The sequence below is a fragment of the Antechinus flavipes genome, chromosome 4 (assembly GCF_016432865.1).
Source record: "Antechinus flavipes isolate AdamAnt ecotype Samford, QLD, Australia chromosome 4, AdamAnt_v2, whole genome shotgun sequence".
NCBI lineage: Eukaryota > Metazoa > Chordata > Mammalia > Dasyuromorphia > Dasyuridae > Antechinus > Antechinus flavipes.
The window spans coordinates 199,524,046-199,540,538 of record NC_067401.1 but is presented as its reverse complement, the minus strand read 5'-3'; the positions used below and the strand labels follow the sequence as shown (position 1 = coordinate 199,540,538).

The 16,493-nt window shown below is 41.8% G+C and overlaps 1 protein-coding gene across 1 annotated transcript in view; it reads right to left on the bottom strand.

Annotated features, from left to right (window-relative positions):
- The window catches only part of GLP1R (glucagon like peptide 1 receptor), a 73,860-nt gene extending 61,101 nt beyond the window's left edge, over nt 1-12,759 (bottom strand). The window contains exon 1 of the mRNA XM_051996877.1: nt 12,616-12,759. Within this exon, the coding sequence (XP_051852837.1) occupies nt 12,616-12,693 (78 nt within the window). The 5' untranslated portion in view covers nt 12,694-12,759. The remainder of the gene's footprint in view (nt 1-12,615) is intronic.
- Between the last annotated feature and the right edge of the window lie 3,734 nt (nt 12,760-16,493).

Sequence of the window (16,493 nt, the reverse complement as noted above, 5' to 3'; positions counted from 1 at the left end):
AGAGGGAACATTTGAAGCCAGGTTCTCTGACCCCATATCATGCTACTATTTTTCTTAGGGTCAGCTCTAGCTCTCATGTTCCCAGGAAGCCAAAAATCCCATCTTCCTCTTCCTTCATTTGCCCTTCCCAGCCCAGCCCACCTGAGCCAACATCTCCACTCCCTCATCCCAATCCTTCCTCTACTTTACTGATCAGAGAGAACAAGGCTCCTTATAACTGACAGTCCTAGTGTGATCCTTTACATCCTGGCCCCATCAAACCCCTACCAAAATTACATCTTCAGGTAGCACTCCTGATGTATGTGAGATAACTGAGATCACTTAGAGGAACCAAACAGAAGTCACCTCTGAAAGCTACAGTAGAAGAGGAGGATGAGAAACCCAGGGTATTCCCCGGAAAAAGTTTAGGATGATCCCTCTCACAGCCACCAAGAAAAGCCCCATATTATGTCTCTCCCATCAAATTAAAATCCTTAGTCATAGATTTTGAGCCGCCTCAGAGGCTCTCTGATCCAGCTTCCTAATTTTGTAGATGAGGAGGCTGAAGCCCAGGAAGACTAAATTAACTTTCCCAGTGCCTAATTGGGCTTTTTCTTGGGCTCTTTGAAGCAAATGTGATTGTATCATTTATTTTTATGCAGCCTTTGGCATTTCCCACCAGCCTGGGAGCTCCCAGGGCACAGAAACTCTGTCTTCTCCTTTCTTTCTTTTCTCCCTTAGTGCCTAGCCTAGAGCTGTGTGCAAATAATGAAGACCAATGGCCCATTGCCTAATCCTTCTCTTATAACTGCCCCACCTGCCTTTTCCCTATTCACCAGTCACTCGATAAGGCAGGTGACCTGGAGGCTAAAAGGTTTTATCAGCCTCTTCCAGGGACAGGCAGCTGACTAGTTCTCTAGAGTGGAGGGCTCTTCAGAACAGATTAACTTCCCAGGCTTCAATGTCCCTTCACCCAACCCTATTACTGGCAGACCTCCCAGATTTGCCTCTTCTCCCCTCCCCCTTCCCCACATCATTGCTATGTTCATCTAAGTAAGGACTTAATGTGTCTGTTATAACTGCCTATCTTGTCAAAGGCTGATGGAATTTAAGGGGAAGAGCAGCCACAAGTTCCTGCCTTCATGGAATGCCCTCAATATTCCATCTCCCTGTACTCTACACCTTTTCTTGGAAATACCCAGATTACCCTTCCCTCTCCATTTCTGACTTGAAGAATACTTATGTTCCTTTAAGGTTCAGCTCAGGTGCCTTTTACCCCCATGAAGCCTTCCCTGATTCTCCCACGCAATAGTGGTTTTTGTTTGTTTGTTTTGTTGCTAACCTCATATAGCCTTGCACTTTTTTAAGGGCCATATTAATGATCCTAAGAGGTATTTGTTGAGATATTTGCAAAATACTTTGAACAGGCCAGACACATAGTAGGTTCTTAATAAATATTTCTTCTTTTTCATCTTTTCCCATCCCACCCAAGTAGAATTTGACTATAGATTTGGATTCCATCCAACACTGTGCTTTGTAACTAGTAAGTACTTTCTAAATAAATAGCAATTGAACTAAAGGTTCTACCCCTGGATTCTGCACCTTGCTGCCTAACTTTTCTGGGCTTCAGTCACCTCATCTACAAAATTAGGGAGTTGGATCACACAGCCACTGAGGTGGCTCAAAACCTATGATTCTTGGGATTCTTGGGAGAGGTATAATCCAGCTCTCAGGGGGCTCTCATTCTAATATTGCTAGGGAAGAACCACCATATTGAACTCTCTCCAGTGGACATCTGGAGAACTAGCCAGGTTCTATCTCTTCCTCCCTTCTGGGATATCTGGCTTCTCGATCACCTAGCAATTGCTATTTATGTAACACTACAAGATTGCAAATGCACTTTATATAAATTATCTTTTGTTAGGAACCCAAGAAAACAAGTTTTTAGGACTGGTTGTCCATAGCAGGGATTCCAAAACTTTTTCCATTCACAACCCTTTTCACCTGAGAAATTTTTATGTGACCCCGGATATATAGATATATAAAATAGATATATTAATCAAACATTTACTGATAATACATCATTATTTCTTGACCTCCACATTCAGTTATAAGACTCCACATGGAGTCATGACCCACAATTTAAGAAGCTTTGATCTCTAGGGAGTGTAAAGATCTAATGAGACAATGGTACTTCGCAATAATAAGGCATTGTAAAATGCATCATTAATTAAATGGTTAGAAATATAATCTGTACTCAGCTTGTGGAAGGCCTTGAATTCACTGCTTAGGGTATGTTCCTGAGGAGGGGGATGGCATGGTTAAAGTGTTATTTTAGGAAGCTCTCCATCTGAATATTTATTAAAATATTAAATACATAACATGTCCAAAATAACTCATTAGTCTAGCCCTAAATCTGTCCCTCCTTCAATTTTTTCTATATCTGTAGGGGAAAATGTCATTGTCTCACACTAAGCTTCTTTACCTGAAATCCATCCATGAAATCTCCCCCACCTCATATCTCCACACCTAATCAGCTGCTAAATCTCTATCCATGTAGAAGTTGCTAAGGTAATGTTAAGAAGAACGAAGATTTTTTCAGGCGATAGAACCAATATTTTTGGTATGTAGACTCAATTCATAATGCCCTTCTATAACAAATTTCCCCTAATCAAAGAGATAGCTCAAGAGGATTGCTTTACTTGTTGCTTTCTGCTTGCTGTATCTGCTCTTGCCATGGGGTGCATCTCAGCATCTTAGCTTGAAACTAATAAAGACCAGAAGACACAGTGTTCTTTCTCTAAGTCTTTTTAATACTTTTCTCCAACCACAGGAAGGTTTTACTTGGGAGGAAGGAAGTCTGTGTTCAGTGCACCTTACAGCCAGGGTTGCCAGCCTGAGCTCCTGAAAAGTAAGACTAGTTCCCACCTTTTATTTAATTTTATTTTTTTTAGAAGTGAGACTTATAAGCAGATAGAATTGAATGTGTCCTTTGGATTGCTCCAAGCAGTTGGAGGCTAAGACCAGGGAGACCTGAAGAGGCAGAATAAAGTATTTCTCTTGCCAGAAAAACACAAAGATCTTAGTCAAATTCTTTCTACAACATATTTGGTAAACATCCAAGCAGTAGATACCCAGATATTCTGATGCCCCAGTGGTAGGTCTATTTCCCCAAACCTGAGCCTACTGATTCATAGTGGGTAAAGAGAGATGAAGAGAAGGAAGAAAGGGAGTGTCCATCAGACTTATGCTCTCAGGGATTGAGAGAATGAGAGAGGAAATGATAAAAGAGGAGATCAAGAGATATGTTTTTTTTTTGTGGGGGGGGGTGGGGGGCGAGGGGGAAGGAGGCATCTAGTTTCCTCTTTTCAAAAATCTGACCTGGCTTCAAATCCTATCTCTAACTCTTTTTCTCTCAGTATATCTTTGTTCAAGTCCCTTAAACTCTGGACCTTAGTTTCCTCTTTTGTAAAATGAGAAGTTCTTTCTAGCTCTAAATCCTCTGATTTATAGAAAGAACAGGAATTTGTCCAGACTGTTAAGATTTCAGGAGACCCTTCACTCTGCAAAAGCAACACATCCACCTTTCCTGATGCCTAAAAATTTTCAATCAGAAGTCCTTTGTTTTAATGCTCAGATTTGTTAATTTTTGTAAAAATACTAATAACCAAGGGCAGCTAGGAGGCACAGAGGATAGAGTACCAGCCCTGAAATCAAGAGGAACTGAGTTCGAATCTGATCTCAGACACTTAACACTTCTTAGCTATGTGTCCCTGGGCAAGTCACTTAACCCCAATTGCCTCAGGGAAAAAAAAATAAAATAAAAATAAAATAACTACTAATAACCTTGGGAAGGGTAATAAAGTTAGGCTCACCACATCAGAGTTACACTACACCAATACTTAGAAGGGATCTTAGAAATACAGTCCTATTCCCTTGTTTCACAAATGAAAAAACAAACCTGGAGACATAAGATGACTTGTCCGAAGTCATACAGATACACAGTCCAGATTAGAACTCAGATCCCCTGAATCAGAACCCAGCACTCTTTCTGCAGTATCCACCCTCATCTTTGCAGTATAGTCTTGTTTACCCCAAACCCACTGTCATCCATCAGAGTTAGTTCCCCATCCAAGGGAAAGCTAACATTTTCCTTAGGGCAGAGAGCCAGGGTTAGAAAGCTGTTTTAGCTCCAGTTTTGGCCCAGCAACTACACTAAAACAGATTCATGCAATACCTTCTTAAATAAGTTTCCTGGAATGGAGTTAGAGGGAAGTATATCCTTGGTCCTCTAAACAGCAAAGACCAGGGCCCAAGTGGCCTATTTTAGAAAGCCTTCTCTGATTGACAAGAGGAAGAGGAAAACAATTCCCTGCCCAAAGGAGATGAGGCAGAAATGTGTCAAGTATCTTCCAGGAAATTATCTATAAAAAGAGAGCTATAGACAGATAGACAGACAGACAGATAGACAGGAAGATAGATAATGATAGGTAGAGAAAGATATAGGTAATAGATATTGATACCTAGATATTAATAGAGATTAATAAAGATAGATAAAATATAGATATTTAGATATAAATAGATAACAGATACAGATATCTGTCTATATTCCTTGTCTCCTCTGAACAATATTTCAAGAGTTTCTTTACCTTTGAATCCTGGAGCAAATATCTCATTAATTACAACGCTCTTAAACTTTTGATACCCCAGAGCCATAACTAAGATAGGTAACTAATTTTCCCTACTGGTCTTTCACATTTGGAGATGCCAGGGACTTCTACCACTGAGTTACATCTCCTCTTCTCCAGTTCCACCCAGTTCTATCCTACTCCATCCAGCCCTACCTATAGCCTCCCTGACAGTGGTCACTCCCTAGAATTTCCCAGGATGTTCCACAGGATGGTTTCCTCTTTAATTCTTCCTGCCTTCTACTAAAATGAATGTGGGGCTACTTGCTGTAGCCACAATTTATGATCTTCATCCCAGGCACAAAAATTTCCAGTTATACCTCTATTCCTTATACCCAGTATGCTAGTTTAGCTTCAGGGCCCGGGGAAGAGGTTTAAAGGACAGAAGAATGGGCAATTAGATACTGAGAAGGAACAATCTTGTGATAAGCTCTGACTCTTCAAGCAGACCCTCTTGACATCAAGTAGACCTCTGCCTGACAGAGACTACTCTTACTGTAAAATTCTTTAGGTTAACTGCAAGTACAGGAAATGGTAACTATCTAGAATTCACAGAAACATAGGGGAAGATCTGTATAAACTAATTGAGGGTAAAATAAGCCGACCCTGGGAAACAGTATAAAAAATGAATTACAATGTAAACAGAAAGAACAAAACTTGAAACTGGTTAATCATAATGACCAAGTTGGATTCCCCAAAGAATGAAAAGAAGGTAGCTCCTCCTCCTGTTTGTGCTAAGGTGATGGACTTGGGTGTGGGATGTTGACTAGACTGTCAGACTTGTTAGTGTTTGGGTCACCAATCCACCTTAATGTTAGCATCCTCCTTAAGAGATTAGCTTAAAAGGACCAAGGTCTCTCACTGCATCCAGGGCCAACTTCAGTCATCCGGATCTATATCTTGCCACTGGACCCAGATGGCTCCAAAGGTGAAAGTGAATCTGGTGACTCTGCACAGACCTCCCTCACTTAAACCTAATTCCTATGTGTATTATGGCATCATCTCCCTGATGTTTCTTCAAGAAGGAAGGACAAACAACAACAACAGTCCATATTTATCCTCTATGTACCTTGTCTGGGTGTACAGTGCATGTGATCCCCTTGAGAGCAAGGAATGGTTTGTTCTTTTTTTTAACCTTTGTTTCCCCAGAATTTATCATAGTTCCTGACACATAGCAGGTGCTTAATAAATATAAGCTGGCTGATTGCCAGGATGCTTTTGCTGAAGTGCTTCCCTCATTCCTTTTTTTAAAATCTCTGTTACAAGAGTTGGTTTGGGTAAAGAGGGGAAAGAGTAGAGAAATGAGGAATCTCATGAAGGTGAAATAAAAATAAAAGATAATAAAGATAAGATTTTAAAAAGCAGAAAGGAAAAAATACTATGTCAGGCCTTAAGAGATCTAATTTCTAATTCCTTTTACCCACACCTCTCTCCTAACCCCCAGATCTGTCTCCAGTTTATATGACTTCAGGCAAATCATTAACCTCTGGGCCTCAGTTTTCCCATCGGAAATTTACTTTTTTCCCCTTGAGGCAATTAGAGTTAAATGACTTGCCCAAGGTCACACAGCTAGGAAATATCAAGTGTCTGAGGTCAAATTTGAACTTGGATCCTCCTGACTTCAGGGCTGGTGCTCTATCCACTGCACCACCTAGCTACCCCCTCCCAAGTGAAATTTAAAATGAAAAGGTCATATGTGCTAACACAATAGAAAATAGACCCCACCATTCTTCCATAAGTATCTGGCAATATTTTGATTGCCCCTGTGCCTTTTCTTAGGTTCTCTCTACCTGGAATCCTTACAACCTTTTATCTCCACCTTTTAAAGATCCCACCTATCTTTTAAGGCTGAGATCAAATGCACTATTAAGCCTTTTCTTCTCCTTAGTCTGTAAACCCTCTGAAACCTAGAAAAGTTTTTGGATTACGTATCCCTTAGCACTTAACCAAGATAGAGATGGAAATATAGTATCTGTTCTCAGACACTTCTCTAGATCAAGAACTGCTTAAGGACAGTGACCATGTTTTACTTAATCTCTGCATCTCTGTCAGCTTTTAGCTCACAGTAGATACCCAATATTTGGTTAACTCTTTCCACATGGTGGGGGTTAGAAACAGAACACCCTCTTCCACCCCTTTGTACCTCCTTGATCTGAAAAAATCTATGCAGAACTTTTTGTTTTTCCCTTCATATCAGAGAAGCTTGGCAAAATATGTTGATATTAAACAATATTATATATATTATGCATTTCTGAGTTTCTAAGCCTTTTCTGTGACATTTACTGGTCTTTGTATATCATTTCTGGCTTCTGCAAAACTCCCAAAAGGTTTCCATTTAATTTTTTAGACTGATTTCCTATATATTGAAACTCCTCAATAGGGAAAGTTAAAATGTGGAAGGGATAATTGTCTGCCTGCTCTCGCTGGCAGAACACTGAAGCATTGTAGAAGACGCAAAAGTGAATGATATACCAAACTTACCCTTCTGCAGTGGTCACACCTTAAATTTTAATATCCCTCAAAACTGTCTCCCTTCCAGGATGCTAATTCCTTTTGCTGATCACAGTCTTCAACTTCTCCAAATTCTTTTTTCTTTTATATATTTTTTGTATATTTCCCCTGACTCCTCTCATGACTGTTTTTCATCTTCATAATGACCTTTTATCCTTAAATGCCACCTTGTTCTTTGAGATTATTTAGTCTGCTTTGGTGTTACTTTTCTACCAACCCAGATATTTCAGTAATGCTTTCTCTTCCAAAGTAGAGTTCCTTGCCTTTGCATTTCCCTCCACCTTGAGCTAACACACAGTCCAGGGTAGCTTCCACTATCTGTGTTGTCCAATACTATTCTCCAGTAGTAGAACAAATCCTAAAACTGTTTTGACTGAGTCACCTACAGCTCAGTGTTTTTCAATCTCAACTGGGTTCTTATCACTTCATAGTGATTCTTTTACTCATTTCTTATTGACTAGAATATTCCCAGAGGCAAATTCCAAATGCTGAATCTCTTCAGATCCCCAACTCTGTCTCTGACTTCCTGACTTGAAATTTGAAAAGTGATTTTACTTCCTATTTTACCCAGAAGATTGAGATCAACTGATATGAGTATGGACAGCTAGGTAGTGTAGTGGATAGTGAGCTGGACATGGAGGTAGGAAAACCTTAAGTCACATCTGGCCTCAGATGTTTACTAATCATGTGACTCCAGGCAAGTCACTTAATCCTATCTACCACAGTTTCCTCAGCTGTAAAATGAACTGGAAAAGGAAATGGCAAACCACTCCTGTATCTTTGGCAAGAAAACTCCAAATGGAGTCACAAAGAGTCTGAAAAAACTAAACAACAAAATGAATTCGTTCAATTCTCCTCTTTTATTCCTCATTCATCCTTTGCTGCTCAGATTAGTAAATAGCTTTCCTTCCCTAGGATAACCCTATATCTTTAATGACTAAACCTCTAGCATGACTTGGCTACATTAGATATTTCCTCTCTTATGAATCTTTAAATCTTTCTCCTTCTCTCTCCCTTTTCTTCTTTAATAGTCTTTCTTCTTTCTGTGGGCTCCCTTGCTCTATTCTCTCTCTTCTTTTTCTTTCTTTCTCCTCCTCCTCTCATCTGTCTTTCTCCTATTTCCTTCTTCCTCTTCCTTTTCTGATTCCTTTTGTCTTCTTCCTTTCCTTTTTTCCCCCGACTTACTCCATTACTCTTTTCCACTTCTTCCTATTCCTTTCTCCTATCTCCCTTTTCTCTTTCTCTCACAATTTTCCCTTAGTTTAAAAAATGTTTAAGTCTCCTCTACCTTATTTTCACTTCACTCTCCCTTGAGATTATTGTCCCTCATCTCTCCTTCCTTTTCCTGGTCCTACTCTTGTCTTCACTGTTTCACCATCCAATCATACCTCAATCACTTACAGTATGGCTTATAGTTCTACCACTCTACTGAACTCTCTACAAGGTCATAAACCACCTCCTTAACTAGTGTCTTTTTCTATCCTCTCATCGACTTCCTTTCAGCACTAACAATATTGATTCTCTTTTTTGAGACTCAACTACTGTGACATTTCTCTTTCTCCTTTGCAAGAAAGTGATTTCTTCCTATTCCTTAGATGGGATTACCCCTGCAATGCTCTAGCCATTGCCCTAGATTCTCTCTACATAGTCTCCCTATTTTTTATCTAATTCATTTTCATGGCTCAAATGATATCTCTATGTTGATGGTTCCCAAGACTATATCTTTGCCTCACCTCTCCTCCAGAGTGCTAATCCTGAATTTTTAACTCTTCACTAGGTGTTTCCACCTTGAGTACCCTTTAACATCTATAATTCAACCTCTCCAAAAATAAACTTACAGGACCATAGCACCACAAATTTTAAACTGGAAGGGACCTCAAAAACCCTTAATTAAAAAATGAGGTCCAGAGAGATTTTGGCTTGTCCAAAGTCATATGAGGAATTTCAGGGGCAGAACTTTGTCTTCTTTCCACCAAAGAACAGAAACCTGTTTCTTCTTTTAACTTCTTTATTTCTATCCTATTATCTTTCCACTCACCTAAGCTGGTAACCTCAGAGACATTATAGATAATGGACTCTTCCCAATTCTACCTCAACTCTGCTGCCTTCAACTTCTCCTTGCTAGTCCTAGTTCAGATCCTTATGGCCAAAAGTTCCCTTCCCAACCAATCCTTCACATCATTGCCATTATTTTCCTGTTCTGAGCACTCTACTCCTTTCCTCAAAAATCTCAGTGACTCTCAATTGTTTGCTGATTAAAGTATAAACTACTGATTCTGGCATTCAAGGCCCCACACAACATCTGGCTCTGATCTGCCTTTCCCATTTTAATCTCACATTACTCCCTGCCAAACTTGACTATTCTCCATCCAGCCTTCTTCCATTTTGTACATAATAGGTAATTACTTGCACATAGTAAGTAATTAATAGATGTTTATTTCTTGTTATTGAAGACCCTGTCCTTGCCTAGCTAAATGTTTGTCAGGGGAACAATGGTGTGTAAACAAATAACTATAATATCAGGTATAACATCAAAGCACAGTATGAGAGCATAAAGTGGCATTAATTCAGATGAGAAGGAAATAATTTTTGGTGGAGAGGGAATGAAAGGGGAAAAGAGGAATGAATTCTTCTGACCTTATTTACCTCAGAATGAAAATTATTTAGTAATGGTATATGTTGTGCATTTATAGAGTCAAAACTTCTTCTATTCTTCTATTTATCTTAATCCCTTTCCCATTAGTTCAGAACTGACTAGAGACAAAAAGTAGTAGACTACCAACTTACTCTAGGTATAACCTCAGAGCTCAAGTGGTCTCCATTAGAATCTCTTTTTTTAAGATCATCTGCAGTCACCAACCTCTTTTGGAGCTCCCGTTACTCATCATTTCAGGGTAACAAGTCTAGTCTAATCCACAAAGCAATAGATCTCATGTCTAAAATGTCTAGGAGAAGAAAACAAGTCAATTGGTTGGGGGGAAAGGGAGAAGAGATTTGCTATTTCTGAGCAAAGGATACATATGAGGATGGGTTGTTTGATACTTCAGAAGGGAAGATGGCTATGTGTGGGAGAGGGCATTCTACCCTCCACTATAGTTAAAGAAGACCATGTAGGTAGGATTTCTTTTCTCACTTCACTTATTCCCATCCAAGAAATTCATGCCCTATCTATAAACTTTTATTGGGAGAGCAAGAATAGTAAACAAATTATCCCCCTTCCCTTCCAATAGTGGTTTTATTCTTAGTCCCATATGCTTCAGGGAAGATGAGGTTGGAGACATGAATAGATTCGGTCTAAAATAATCTGGCAAGCCTCTGTATCTTACTGGCAAATACACCATTCATGCCCAGAAAAGGTAGAGTCTACCAGGTCTGGCTTGCTTCCTATCCCTGAAAACACCAGCCAATGGGGCAGCCTGGCTGACTGTCAGATATGGGGAAAGGTAGTTCCGCTTATAAGAAGGTTGGAAAAAGAGAATCTTAGACCTGGAGTGTCCAGAAGCAGGAATCAGATTGATAGGAAGGGGACAAGGGAAGAAGGGGGAATCTCTAATAGGAAGCTCATAGAACAGGAAATTTATTCATTTTCTTTGCTATGAAGCACATCTGATTTACCACATCTGGTAGGCACCTTGTGTTTTCTCAGCCAGGGCCTGGACTTCCCCATCTCCAAGTCTGAAGACAAAGCCATATGGGCCCCGAGGAGATTATAGAAAGGTTTAAATTCTCCTACTCTCACTCCAAATATTAGAATTCTCTAAGGATGCAATGAAGAAAAGGATTAGGTCTATGACAACAGAACTAGGATGATCAAAGCCAGCACCTTATCTGCTTCCCAAAAAAGCACTTGGTAAACATATCCCTTTCCCCTTACTCCACAGCAGTTACTCTTTGGAGGAAAAGATAAAGGAGGAGGTAGATAAAGAGATAAGTCATGACTGGGTGTTAAGACCTTTTACCAGCAAGGTCATGAATAGGGAGACTGGAGGATAGGAGAGAGACAGACACCCAAAGACAGACACACAGACAGACACACACAGAGAGAAGCTCTGACAAGAGAGAAGAATGAAGTGAATACTGTGTGATGGGAGAGCCTGAATAAGAAGGGACACTGGGGCCTCTCTGCATGATTTGCTGCAGAGGCTCTGAGTCTCAAAAATTGGACTAGAAGATAGGGAAGGAGGTGCTGAGGTAAAGCCAAAGAGCCCTGGAGGTGCAGAAGTGAGAGACAAAGGTGACTGAGGACAGAGATAAGATAGGGGGAGAAGCAGCAAGAATGCCCATCACTTCAGTCATCAGAAAAGGGGCTAGAGACTCTAAGGTTGTGTCCTCTGAGTCAAAGTCTGAAAGATGAAGGGCAGGCATAGGAGGAGGAGCAGAGGAAAGGTTCTGAAGGTGCCCTGTCTCTCCCCCACCTCCCCTCCAGTTTTCCTTGAGCTCCAAAATTAAAGCTTTGGAAAATTTACTAGAAAAACGGAGGTGAAAGCAGAAACCAGGAGAGGAAAAGTGGAAGAGAAAATGTAAAGTGAGGAGGGAACAGGAAAGAACAGAAGTGGGTAGTGTCAGAAAATGGGAGAAAAGTGAGAGGACTTGGAAACTGATAGGTCTCCATCCCCTGCAGCTAAAATCCAGGAAAACAGCAGGTTTGAGAGAAGGAAGTCTGAGTAAGAGTATTGAAGGACTGAAGGTAGGTTTAGAGAAAGGCATCGAGAAGAAAGAGAAGGTTTGGGGTGGAGATGGGGGAGGGGGGGCGGATTGAAGGGGAAAGAAAAAGCCAGTGTACCGAGAGAGTCTGCTAGCCTGGGGATCTAGTGGAGGTGTGTGTTCTTGGGGCTCTGTCCAACCCGCCGATGTCTGGGAAAGAAGGGGAGTCCAGTGAACTAGGAAAGAGCCCGAAAGAGTGAGGAGATGGTGTGGGACTGAGTTCTAAGTCAAGGCAGTCGGAGAGTGTGGCTGCTGGACAGGGGGTGCGTAGGAGCTTGAGGCAAGGATAAGGAGTTACTGCAAGGGTGGTGGGGAGCAAGAACCTCCAACTCTAGCACACCTTCCCCTCGAGTTACTGCTCCTGGATTCACGGCACCCGTTATTCCCGAAATAAAGGGCTTGGCAGATAACCCCCCACTTCCCATTTCCCCGTTTTGCGTCTCTATCTCAGTCCCTAAAGTCTAAAGGTCTGTTTTGGTTCCAGAGTTTGCCTTGTGCGCTGGTCTCCCCGCATCTTAAACATTTCCCCCCTCCCGGCCCCCAACTCGCTCTTGCGATGTCTGGGGATACAGAGAGTAGAGTCCGCGTCTTCCCTGGGATGGGGAGAAGAAGAAGGAAGCTTGGGGAAGAGAGAGGGGGATGTGGTGGGACGGGACTGGGGCCAACGAGTCCGGAGTGTACGGGTGGTTTCCAGCGTTTGACCTCCCTCCCCCAGATCCCCAGGGGGTCATACCTGAGGGTGGGGGCCGGCCCTGCCCACCGTGCCCAGCAGAAGGAGGGTGAATCGGAGCGGGGCTGGGGGACTGGCCATGGCGGGCGGGTCAGGACCGAAGCATGTCCGCCACCTGAGGCACCGCTGTACTGAGAAAGGAGCAGATCGGAGCTGGCCCGGGGAGCTCTAGGGGCCCGCACCCGGGGGAGGAGGAGCCGGGCTAGAGCCGCCCCCCAACCCCCTCCCGTCAGGGAGGAGCTGGGGGCGGGTCGATCCGGGGTGGGGCTCCCCTTGGATGGAGGGGCCCCGAAGCTGAGAGGCAGAGTCGCAGCGGGGACCCTTCACCTCCGACCTGACTCTGGCCGGGTGCACCGGGAAAGTGGGGAACCGGACCAGGAGCCGCGGAGTCTCTGCGTCTTCTCCACAAGCGCCCTCCGCCGGGACATTACTTCAAAGCTAGGGGATTGGGGGCGCAAGTATGAATGAATCTGCGTGCTTACTTTGTCAGAGTTCATTGAAACCTAGCTCTCCACCCCCTCCAACCCTCTTTCCCATCTTGTGCTTTCAGCCAAATCTTTATAATAACAGCATATTTAAAATCCAAAAGCCTCTTATCCCATTATTCCCCCCATTCCCCTAATAAATCAAATCAAATCTCATTTTTTTAAAATTCGTACTTCTCTATTATCTACTGAAAAAAAAATCTCCCAACTTATTAAACAAACATGTTCAAGGCTTTAAGCTTTAATAGCTTAAAACTACTAAGACTTATTACCCTATGTGTATGTGTGTGTGATAGACAGACAGACTGACTGAAAGGCAGACAGACAGACCCACAGAGAGATAAAGACACAGAGAGACAGAGACGTTAGTCTGAAGGATATTTAGGAGAATATTTGACTGGGAGCTAACCTAGTAACTGTCTTCAGATTTCTGAAAGGAAGTCATGCAAAACAATTAATAGTTTTATTCTATAGGTCAAGGACTGGGCCTATGATTGTATTAGTACAAGGAACTCCTAGATGTGGAAAAATCCCTTTATCACTGCAAATCAGCACCATTTCTTCTAATTATAGGCTTAGACCGTTGCCTAGAATAGGAAGGTGTTGAGTGACTTTGACCAGAGTAACACTACACATATCAGGGATGAGACTTGAACTTCAAGACTGGTTCTCTCTCCACTCCATAGCTTCTGCTTATTTCTGATGAATATCTATATGTGTCTTGCTGTCATTTACATAGACTAGAATTCCCAGAAAAATTGAACCCTCTTCACTATGTCTGTCATTGGAAATTTTATCCTATTCTACTTCCCTGTATTTCCCTTTCAAGCAGGCTCACTCCTCCTATACATGTATGTATATCTCATACACATCATATTCCAACATGCGTTATAGTCTGTGTATATGTCTTATTCTTCCCTACAAAACTCTAAGCTCCATGAGCATAGGTTTAGCTCTACAGTTTTTACCTGGCTAGTGTCCAGCACTGTATTCTATTTAGAGGAGACACTTAATAACTGCTTATCAAATGAATAATTTCTTCTGGTTTCCTATTAAACCTCCTTGTACCATCAGAAACGTTAAGGACAAGTAATAAGCATAGATTTAAGTTTGCACTCCTGCCCCTTTAACTACAAACCTCTTATTCAAAGGAACAGGGAAAGAAAAACCAAAGGGCTAAGGTGACATTTGCATTATGTTGTGCCCTTGGTCAATTCTGGGCACTACAGTTTAGGAAAGACATTGGCCAGCAGGAGGTATGGAGAGGAGGGCACTAGGATTCATATCACTGGAGAATCAGGGAATGGGAGATAAGTTTAGCTTGAATAAAAGGCTCCTAGAAAGGTAGACACCATAGCTGTCTCCAGATATTTGAAGGGCAGTCATGTAGAAGAAATGTTAGATTTACTCTGCTTGATCACAATGTGTAGAACTAGGAACAATGTATAGAACTTGTAGAGAGGAAGATTTCAGTTTCATGTTAAGAAAAACTTACTAAAACTTTCCAAATTGGACTGGGGTTGCTTAGGGTGTTGTGGATCCCCAATAATTAGAGCTCTCCAACCTAAAGACCAATTGTCAGGTATATTGCAAAATAGAAACTTTTTTTTTCAGGCAAGCATCGGATTAGAAGGTCACCTTCCAATATTGAGATTCTAGGACCTGGAACTTGAACTGTTCATTAGGCTGGTTAGCAAACTCTAAATAATGGAAAGCTGAAGAAGTTTCATTCTCTCTCAGGTAATGTCCAGAGATAAAGGTGTTGGGAGGAGCTAGGGGAAGAGAAGTCTTCAAGGCCCATTTCCTTTACTAATTCCTTTCTTCTCAACCAACTGCCACTGACATGCAGGTAAGACAAAGAGTCCTAGGAATAGCACCATCTTCCAGACCACCAACTGGGCTTCCAGCATAGTCACTTGCAGATGGCGTTCAGATGAACAAACTCTATGGAGAAGAGGCCCATCTGCACTATCACAGAACTGCCATTGATAGGCAGGTAAGCCAGGCAGGTAAGCCAGGCAGCCTAGCTGAAAAGGAAGGCATCCAAGGGACAGATAATAAGTGTCACATTCCCATTGGATGCAGACACCACCATTACTTCAACCAATATCTTCTGTTTCCATGACTCTTGAGCCTGGACTTTTGCATCAGGATGATCACCCTATTTTTTTTTTCTTTCAGGAGATAAGAAACAGTCAGTGTGATGAGATTAGAGTCAGGGAACCAAAATGATGAGATTAGGATTCCTGATGGTCAGGGAGTTAAATGATGAGGTTAGTGGCAGGTTCAGGGTTCAGGGAACCAAATGAAGCGGTCTGGCTCCCCTAAATCCCTTTTGGATTCGGTGCAGGGTAGGGAATTGTGGGAACCCTCTTCTGGTGGCACAAAGGTCCTTCATAAAGGAATTTACAAACCCGAAAAGCTAGACTGATAAAAAGAAGTTTATTATTGGCATTGGGAAGTCAGCCTTTGCTATGCATGAATAGAAAGACTGAATTCCTTAGTGACAAGGTCTGACAGAGAAGTAAAGTTTCTAGTAAAGAAATCCCAACAGAGAGGTATTAAGAGAGGGTAACACTGAAAGAGCATATCATTTCAGCGGGTAGAGGTTTGCTGCTATGCCAGGAAGAGAGAGAGTTTCCTTGGTATGGCATGTTAGGTCCTCTGCAAGGACTGAGTTTAAAATTGGCTCTTTTTATAATAGAAGCTTTAGCTACAAGCTGAGATTTTTGTTCTTGATGGGAACTGGGTTTCAGCTTGAGCTGGAATTGAATAGAAAATCTTAGAATTGAATGAGTGTCTCTTCAATTCAGTAGGCTGGAATTCTCCAGCTTAGGACTCAACCAGCCCCATCTAGATAAACCATTTTATCTGATTCCCTGGAGTGGTCTCTCACAGAAGCAGAGTTCAAGGAGAATCTCTCCTTCAAGGAGCTTCAAGTGCTTTTCCTCATGGCTCATTCCCAAAGTCAGAGAGAGAAAGAGAATGAGTTTCAGGGCTCCCCTCATCAAATGAAAATAGTGGAAGGGTTACTTTTGATTATGTCATTCTTCTTACCCTCCTACTCCTAATCCAATCTCTTGTCAGATCCTATTGATTCTACTGGAGCAACAATATCTGTGATATTTGCTTTCTCCTGTCCACTCTCACTGTCACCACCTTAGTTCAGCCATATTCTTACCATCTCTCACCATGACTATTTTAAATTAAAAGGCTCTTTGTCTCTAGCCTCATCTTCAAAACCTCCTCAATCCACCCTCCTTCCAGTTCTCTAGAATCAAGATAATCTTTCTGCTGCACAATCCTGATCATATCACCCCCCTGCCCAACACCCTTAAGTGATTTTTCTACAGTATAATATACATAATCCTCTTCAAAGTATTTGAGTACCCCTTC